The following is a 10,029-nucleotide window of genomic DNA, read 5'->3' on the forward strand; positions in this document are numbered from 1 at the left end:
TTATGGTTTTTGTACGAGGCACTGGGGGAAAATCCGAGAACCACCTTTCACAATGGGGCGGTCGTATCTCAATTTTATAAAGCAAAAAAAGCGTACAATATTGATGTCTTCAATGACCATTTCAATCAAATCAGAGATTTGGTTCCTGGGGCCGCCGAACATCTTGAACGTGCTGGATTCCACAGATGGAGCAGGGCATTCTGCCCCGGAAATAGGTATTTGCACATTTCTGTTTCCAACAAGTAACGCATCTGCTGCAACTAATAGGTAACTTGTTGCGTACGTGTTGTACTTGTTGTGATTTTTGACACAAATCGAGCCTCACCACATGTTCCAACACTAATATGTTTGTTTTGTCGTGTATAATTTTATGACGACAAACGCCGCTGAGTCGGTGAATTCAATGTTCAATGTTGAAAGAGAATTTTCCATTACTGCTCTATTTGATTCCATAAACAAGAGGTTTACTGAGAAATTTCATGAGAGGCGTATGGAGTTCATCGACTCACCAACCATCTTTGTTCCCTTAATGGAAAAAAAAATATCAAAATTTGTCAACTTGGGTAATAAGTTATTGGCCCATCAAATTGCCAACTACAAGTTCACAATCATCGGCCACTTGCCTTCACTTGCAACAACCGATCCGCAAAGAAGATCTTGTACTTGTAGAGTTTTTGACCTGGAAAAAATAACTTGCCCACATGCTATGGTAGCGCTTCGAGTCCAATATGGTGAAGACTTTGGAAGGCGGATTTATGACTACTCATCTCCGTATTACAGGGTGGAGAATTACATAATTGCGTACTGTGAGGAAATGAATCCTGTGCCTTCTGAAGAATCTCGGGAAGTTCCTATGGAGATTTTAGAGAGAGAAATACCTCCTCCGCATGTTGATCCGAGCAAACCGGGAAGAAGACGGACAAAGAGGAGGCGTGGAATTGGGGAATCACTTGCAACGAGGAAAAACAAATGCTCCATATGCAAAACAGCTGGCCATAAAAAAACTACATGCCCAAACCGAATTGTTCCCTAGTTGTTAAATTTGCAATGTCTTGTAATAATAATTACTATTGTTTGTGTTTGTGAAATTGGATTTTATGACATTTTTATGTTGTTTCGTTAGTAAAATTGGTTTAAATGATATGTTGATCTTGCTCAAATCACCAATATATGTTATGTGGTTTTGTAATTTCGAAGCTTTCCACCAAGTAAAAATTTCCAAGTTGCAAATGTACCGTGTAACTTGTTGATTTTGCCAACAAGTAATCAAACTTGTTGCGTAAAGAACTAACTTAACTTGGTTTTCCAACAAGTGACATGACTTGTTACAAAGAAGTTCCTATAGTGTTTTGAGTTTTTACAACAAATGGAATGAGTTGTCACAGTAAAGTCCTTAAGTTGTTTCATCCAACAAATGGAATGAGTTGTTTCATCCAACAAGTGATATGACTTGTTCAACAGCTATGTTACCTGCTGCAACAGATTATGTACTTGTTGCAACAGGTTATGCAACTGCTGCAACAGATTATGCAATTGTTGCAACAGATTATGTACTTGTTGCAACATGTTATGCAACTCATTATTCAACAGACATTATTCAATTGTCGCAGTAGACATGCAATTGTCAAAGAGATATGTAATTGCTGCAACATATCATGAAATTGCTGCAACAACTAGGATATAAGTCACATATGTTTAGTTATTAACAGAGGGAACCAACGATATTTAGTGTTAAACAAAGGGATTCAATGATATTTAGTGATCAATATATTTATCTACTAACATCCTTAATGGATTAGACGGTAATTTCATTGATTTGATGGGAAATTCTAAGCGTATACTTCCCAAATCGAGCAATCGTTAGTGTAATTTGATGAGAACTACTTGATTCACCCATATTTAGGTGTAAACAACGAAAACCAATGATATTTATTGTTTACTAAATGTTCATAGCCAATTTGATGGTATTCTGAGTCGACATATGATCAACTAAGCGTATACTTCCCAAATCGAGCGATCGTTGGTGTAATTTGATGAGAACTACTTGATTCACCCATATTTAGGTGTAAACAACAAAAACCAATGATATTTATTGTTTACTAAATGTTCATAGCCAATTTGATGGTATTCTGAGTCGTTCGAGCGATCGTTGGTGTAATTTGATGAGAACTACTTGATTCACCCATATTTAGGTGTAAACAACGAAAACCAATGATATTTATTGTTTACTAAATGTTCCTAGCTAATTTGATGGTATTCGAGTCGTGACATATGATCAACTAAGCGTATACTTCCCAAATCGAGGGATCGTTGGTGTAATTTGATGAGAACTACTTGATTCACCCATATTTAGGTGTAAACAACGAAAACCAATGATATTTATTGTTTACTAAATGTTCCTAGCTAATTTGATGGTATTCTGAGTCAGGACATATGATCAACTAAGCGTATACTTCCCAAATCGAGGGATCGTTGGTGTAATTTGATGAGAACTACTTGATTCACCCATATTTAGTGTAAACAACGAAAACCAATGATATTTATTGTTTACTAAATATGAAGCTTTTAAACAAGTTACTCATCCGTTACAACAGATAATGCACTTGTTGCAACATATTATGAACTTGTTGCAACAACTAACACATCTGTTGCAACAGATTACAAACTTGTTGCAACAGATGGTTTAGTTGTTGCAATTTCTTCAACAATTGAAAGATTTGTTACAACAACTGACTAATCTGTTGCAACAGATCACAAACTTGTTGCAACAGATTATCAACTTGTTGCAACTTCTAAAACAGCAGTTAGATTTATCGCAACAACTAACCTATATGTTGCAACAACTGAACCATCTGTTGCAACAAATTTACATCTTGTTGCAACAATCGACGCATCCGTTGCAACATAGATTACAAACTTGTTGCAACAGATGGGTTGGTCGTTGCAACTTCTTCAACAACAGTTAGATTTGTCGCAACAACTGACCCATATGTTGCAACGACTGAACCATCTGTTGCAACAGATTAACAACTTGTTGCAACAACTTACTCATCCGTTGCAACATATTAAAAACATGTTGCAACAGTATACGGGTCAGCTTGTTGCAACTTCTTCAACAAATCGTTAGATTTTGTGACTTGTTTAAAACTACTGAAACCACTGAACATAATATATTGAACACAACTTAAATAATGAACACCTAATATATACTTAATAAAATGTCTTAGAAAAGTACTGAACACCTAATATATACTTAAATTACATAATGTCATAAAAAAAACTCCTAATATATACTTAAATTGTTCAACAGGCCACATTTTGGCTCCAAAAAACGCAAAATCAATGAACTGTTTATCAACCCATCTTAGGGCTCCAACACCTTTTCAATGATACCTAATGCCCATCTCCATTGCATCCTCCCTACGAGTTGTCGCCGATTAGACTTTCGGTTTTGTCACAACGTAAGCAAAGCCTCTATAAAAGCAATTGACCACGAACCACATGCCTTACTAGTGACATTGCGGCAGATTCGTAGCCTATTGAATTCCCACGATTCATCGAGTAACTTTGCAGTAAGTGTGCGAACATTCCACTCGTTGCAATAACTTGGGCCACAATTCCATCACCGGCTCCATGAAACAAAAGAAGTCGATTCTTCATAGACAGAACGTTGCAAATCATACACATTTACCACTCCCTCTTCAATCATGAACTCGAGAGTGACAAAATGTGTGACATTAATATTCATCACCGTTAAAACCCTCTTTGCACCAACCCCACGAGCAGCCTCCCCCGGGTAGGGTCCGACACCCCTACAATAGTCGACCATATCATCATCCCACTTGAATTCAGCAAGTCTAACCTTCGAGGCACGCATTTGGAACCGTACTCTCTTTTGTCAATTCTCGCGTACCTCTTGGACATGTTGTTGTAAAAGTTGAGGTCCAGGATTATGTCGGAATCATAGTACTCGTGGAAATTGATTTGCCTCATACGCATTAGAAGTGACTTCATCTACATACTAAAGTAAAAGTAGTAAAACAAATTAGTTACTTAGTGCAACAGATTCAACAGATTATCTACTTGTTGCAACAACTAGTTAACTTGGGCAAAGAGATTCAACAAAATAAAGGAACTGCAACAACAAATTAACTTGCCGCAACAGATTATCTACTTGTTGCAACAACATACTAAATTAGATAGATATATACAAGTGTTGAAACTTACCCAATCCTCCCACCAAATTTCCATACTTGTCATAGCCTTGAAGTCCGTCGCTCCAAATTCATGCATTGAGTACACGGTTCTCCCACTCTTTTTGGACTTGATTGCGCCAACCTTTTTCTTTCTTTGGGCATGTGTGCTTGAAAATATCCACCTTCTTTAGCACTTTTGGCCCAACATTAAGAAGAGGAGTCTCAATTGACTTACTGGGAGTAGCAATATATCTTCTTGATCTAACTGATGCAAGTGCCTTGGCAATTGCTTTGCCCCTCCTCCGAACATGAACAGGAGTATAAGGTGAGGAAAGATTCTTTGATGGATTGATACCCCTCTTGGATATCAACCTCTAGATAGAAGTGTTTGTGGCTTCGAGCCCGCACCAATTCCTCCACCTTTCTAATCAAATTATCCATTTTGTCCTTGCAAGTGGTGCACTCACAAGCACACGAGGGCACCTTAGAAGTACCGGCACCAACATCAAGCAAATCTTCTACCACTCAATCCACCACCACTAAAATTACCACCAAATCCGAAAAATCACTCAATCCAGAACCGGAGTAAATCCACCAATATTAGCATCATCACCACTTAATTTTTCCCTAGCCCAAACTTGTGACATCATCACCAAGTCCACCACCACCACCACCAACAACAACATCAACAGGCTGAACAACACCACCAACAACATCAGCACCACCAACAGCAACATCACCACCAGCACCAACAACAACATGACCACCACCACCAGCTACAACATCATCAACCCTAGCGATGGTCGTACACTCAGCCAATTCCCCTTTGAACCCATCAATCAACTGCAGTACATGCATTCTTTGGGCACAAAGGTGACAAGGCATGGCATCTCCAACTCTCTTATTGTTGGGACAAGCCATGGGTTCACAACCTGCAACAAGAAAGTAGATATATCATAATGGTGCTAAATCATAAAAAACAAATCCTATTTAAAATAAATTATCAGGTTGTTGCAAAAGGTTACACATCTGTTGGACAATGTCCAACAAATAGGTAACTTGTTGCAGCAGGTATCTTATCTGTTGAAAATTTTCCAACAAATGGGTAACTTGTTGCAAAGAGTTGATCATCTCGTTGATATTTTCCAAATGTATGGGTAACTTGTTGCAGAAAGTTACTCATCCGTTGTAAAAAACTAGTTGCATGTTATAACAAATTCATCCGTCTTGGTAACTTGTTGCAACAAAGTTAATTATCTCTGTTGGACATTGTCCAACAAATGGGTAACTTGTTGCAGCAGGTTACTCATCTGTTGTAAAAAACTAGTTTCATGTTATAACAGATTCATCTGTTGGGTAACTTGTTGCAACAGGTTAATTATCTGTTGGACATTTTCCAACAGATGGGTAACTTGTTGCAGCAGGTTACTCATCTGTTGTAAAAAACTAGTTTCATGTTATAACAGATTCATCTGTTGGGTAACTTGTTGCAACAGGTTAATTATCTGCTGGACATGTTCCAACAGATGGGTAACTTGTTGCAGCAGGTTACTCACCTGTTGTAAAAAATTAGTTGCATGTTATAACAAATTTATCTGTTGGGTAACTTGTTGCAACAGGTTAATTATCTGTTGGACATTTTCCAACAGATAGGTAACTTGTTGCAACAGATGCATGTGTTGTTGCAGCAGATTATAAAAGCTGTTGCAACACCTAGTCATCTGTTGTGTTCTAATGCTTACAGCTTCCTTAGGGGGGTTGAAAAGGTCAACACTCAATTTTGTGTTGTTCCCCGGGCAAAGTGAGCCATCTAAGAATTCTTGATAGGTAACTTCTTCGAGTATTCCTTGACTTGATGCCCGAGGCGAGGAATGGCTTCAAATGCCCAAGCCTAGAAAAAAATATGCCATAAAAAATTAAAATAGTGATTTAAATAATTAAAAAAAAAAAAAAAAAAAAAGGTAAAACATTGAAGAAAATTTACCATGAAAGCCCAAGGGAAGCCATATAGGTTTTGGTCTTCCCCGTTGGCTTCAAATGCTTCATCAAATATTCAACAACAAGCTAAAGCTTTGAAAACCCTGCATAGTTGTTGAAGGCATCATAGTCCTCAAGAAGTTTAATCAATCCAAGCGGTATGTTGTAGTTTACGTCTCTTGCCCAAAGAACACCGTGCACAAACCAAACTAAGCACAAGGCCTCCTTGTGCTTTTTTGAGAATGTTTTGGACTCCAAATCTTGCAACAATTTCTTTTGAGTGTAGCTCTTTCCCACTAAGTTTACCAAAGAGACATCATTCTTAGCTTTGGAACCCTTTGCTTTCTTGGTCGCCTTGGGTGTCCGGCCGGCTTGGTTAATACAACAAGAGGAAGAGGCTCACAAGGATAACATCTCAATCCGGTAACTATGGCAAACTCCTTCATGCCAAAGCAACCGGCATGCCACAAAGAATTGATCCAAATCTCATCCTTTCTATCACAAATAATCTTACGCTTCAAAAGCTCGAAACCATTGTCATTTGAAATCGGGCACCGTATCTTCAGCAAATCTAAATAGGGCCCAAAGCAAACCCTAGCCCTAAAGAAATTCTCCAACCCCCGTCGCCGGAGAATGCCCCCGAAGGTGTCAAAGCCCTTGCCCATGGTTGATCTAACCACAAAATCACCGTACAAATCCTTATTTCCATTCAAATGCCGGCATCGTCACGCCGTACTTTTCAATGCCGAAACTTCGACGACCTCCTCAATCGAAGGTCTATCGGGATCTGTGGCAATACTAGAAGACTCAACAAGATTGGCATCCATATTATGTTTCCTTTTTCTTCTTAACTCGGCCAAGGTCTGATCTGTTGATTCTTCTTCTTCATTATCATTTTCGCTTCGCATCTTCTTCACCTCCTTCATCCCCTTCACTCCTTCATCCCCTTCATCTCCTTCTTCTTCACCTACTTCTTCTTCATCTCCTTCTTCTTCATCTCCTTCAAAGATTTTCTTCATTTTCTTCATCTCCTTCAAAGAGATTTTTCATCATCTTTTTCACTTTCTTCTCTAGTTTCTTCACTTTGTTCATTTTTATCACTTTCTTCTTCATGCCCAACGAGGTTTCGTGGGTTTCCTCTCTTTCTGAAGCCCCAGTTTCACTAACTCTTTCCTCATTTGTTGATTGACAAATAGCAGTCACAAGTTTATCTAATGGTGTTTGCACCTTAGCTCTTTTACTACTTTCTCCTTCAGTTGGTTTCTCTCCTTTTCTTTTAACTGGAGCCATTTTATCTACACACAGGAGATAGAAAAACAGCTTTTAATTGGTTAGTGCAACATTCAAAGTAAAAAGGGAAAAGGAATATGTTGCAACAAGTAATCGCCTGTTGCAACAGATTAAGAATATGTTGCAACAACTTATTACTTGTTGCGTGTAATCTTAATCGTTGGAAATAGAAAAACAAAGAGCAAATCCTTAGCAACCGTTTTGATTTTTTACAACAACTTGTTAATATGCTACAACAATCGCTTCAGCTTGCCGCAAAAACCTCAACAATTGTTTTGATTTTATCCAAGAAATTGTTGGATAAAATCAAAACTTTTCCTAAACCATAGCATGACAAAGAACAACAACAAAGAAAAACATCTAAATTTAACTACAAAACATCTACATTTCACTACAAATACACAACCATCACAAATCTCACTCACAACTTAAACAAAATACACCAAATAGGATTTTTTTTAACCATGCAACCTCAAACAGATGTTTGCAACTGTCAAACAAGTGCTGAATTTGCTGCAACAACAACAACAACAACAACAGCAAAAACATTTAAATTTAACTACAAAACATCTATATTTCACTACAAACACACAACCATCACAAATCTCACTCACAACTTAAACAAAATACACCAAACCATGCAACCTCAGCAGATGTTTGCAAATCGTCAAACAAGTGCCGAATTTGTCAGCAACAAAAACCTCGCTTGTTGGAAAACATCAACAAAATTGCAAGCCTTTTTTTCGAAACAACAAGGAGAAGAAGAACAAAAACAACACCAAAAATCATAATTTCACAACCACAACCACTATTTACAAACTCACAAACCCCAACAAGTGCAACAAATACACGAAACTACAATAAAACAAACAACATTCAAGAAAAACCCATGCTCTTCTTCATCTTCTCTAACCAAAATCATCATTTTCACACTCTGATTTCAAAACCCTAACTTTTGAACCAAGTGAAAAAAAAAAAAAAAAGTTTACCTGAGAATGAATAGAGAAGCAACAAAGAATGGAGAGAGAGAGAATGAGCGAGCGAAAGCAGAAGAATGGAGAGAGAGGAATGAACAAAGAACAATGGTGGTCACCGGTTTTTTGCGAACGAGAGAGAGAGAGAGAGAGAGATCGAACCGCTTTTTTTTTTTTTTTTGAAATAAGATGAACAAGTAGTTGGGATCGTGGGGGAAGTGGGTTGGATGGAGTTTTTGTATAATGTGTGTGGGTTGGAAGAAGTTTTTGTATAATGTGTATGGGCTTTTGTGTATTTTGTAAAAGATTATAAGTTTTAAAAATTATAATTCAGTCCCAATTTTAGTTAATCACATTTTTAAGACAAGTTTGACCTTGGCTGTCAAACTTGTCACCATTTCTAATTATGACTTTTTTGTCACCATAACTTAAATCTTCCGAACATCCAGGACCAGAAACAGATATTGGTATGCCTGATGTCTCTGATGAAATGCACTCTGGACGTTCGTCCCCCACAAGATCCACTTTACATATATAATCCCATCACTTCTCATCCTGTTGTCTTTCAAATATATCTTTCTTTATTTTATATGGTTAATAGATAAGCAAGTACTTAAACAGAGGTTGGAGACCTTGTTACAGTTTTGTCTTTCCAGTATAATGTAAACCTCTTTACTTCATTTGCAGGGATCTGCCAGAGTATTACCAAAATCACGCAGTTCACAAATAAATGAAGCCAGCATTGGTATGAACTGCGCCCAAAATTCAATTGTCGTCATGCGTCTTTTTGGCCATACACGTTTCTTCTTCTCCAGACTCACGCTCATCATATTTTTTCTTATTTCCACTTTTTTACACGTTATTTCAGCTTGCCTATATACTTGATTGAAGATGAAAGCAAAAACTTATGTAATTGTATCAGCTCTTTGTTTATTCAGTTTAATCTTTCTTCCTACGCTTTTACGCTAGCCTGTAATTTCTTTATTGGTTCAGAGAAATTGAATGATTCTAACTATTCATAACTCTTTCAAAAAAAAAAAAAAAAAAAAAAAATTGACTGCTGATGCACTTCATGATAAAGAAAAAGAAAAGAGAATTAAAGAAGTTACAGATTTTGAAGAAGAGAAACTCAACTTAAGGCAATTTCTAAAATTAAACTGTTAGTGGAAACCATCTGAAGGAAAACCAATGTAGTTTCCAGGTGCCACAGTTTTATTATCGTGATTATATGCCTTCTGATGCATGATCAGTTATTTGGTTATAAATAATTTGGTCATAGTTATAGATTTTTGCTATATCCTAAATATACAAGGGTGAAAAATGCTACATAGGGTCTATGACTAGACTAAGCGCACCTACAATGGACTTTGATGGGAACCTTAGAGGTGGAACGAAAGGGTGGTGAGTATGTTTCCAACCCGAAGATGCTTTCTTGCCCACCTTCGGATGTTTAACTTGGGAAAAACCCGTATAATGCGGTAAGCGTCCTATCTGTTGAAGGAACTTTTATGTTTGCACTATCAACTCTCCCAATTCCGTTGGGGACTTTTTGAGTGTCAAGTGTTCGTTGAGGTATAAAATTTCTAGATGGA

General features: G+C 37.4%; 1 protein-coding gene across 1 annotated transcript; it reads left to right on the forward strand.

The window, feature by feature from the left end:
* Positions 1–370: 370 nt before the first annotated feature.
* LOC132031680 (uncharacterized) lies at positions 371–1,033 on the forward strand. The gene has a single exon (XM_059421622.1). The coding sequence runs from the start codon at positions 371–373 to the stop codon at positions 1,031–1,033; it is 663 nt and encodes a 220-aa protein (XP_059277605.1).
* The last annotated feature ends 8,996 nt before the right edge of the window (positions 1,034–10,029 follow it).

Source organism: Lycium ferocissimum, chromosome 9 (genome assembly GCF_029784015.1).
Source record: "Lycium ferocissimum isolate CSIRO_LF1 chromosome 9, AGI_CSIRO_Lferr_CH_V1, whole genome shotgun sequence".
In the NCBI taxonomy this organism is placed as follows: Eukaryota; Viridiplantae; Streptophyta; class Magnoliopsida; order Solanales; family Solanaceae; genus Lycium; species Lycium ferocissimum.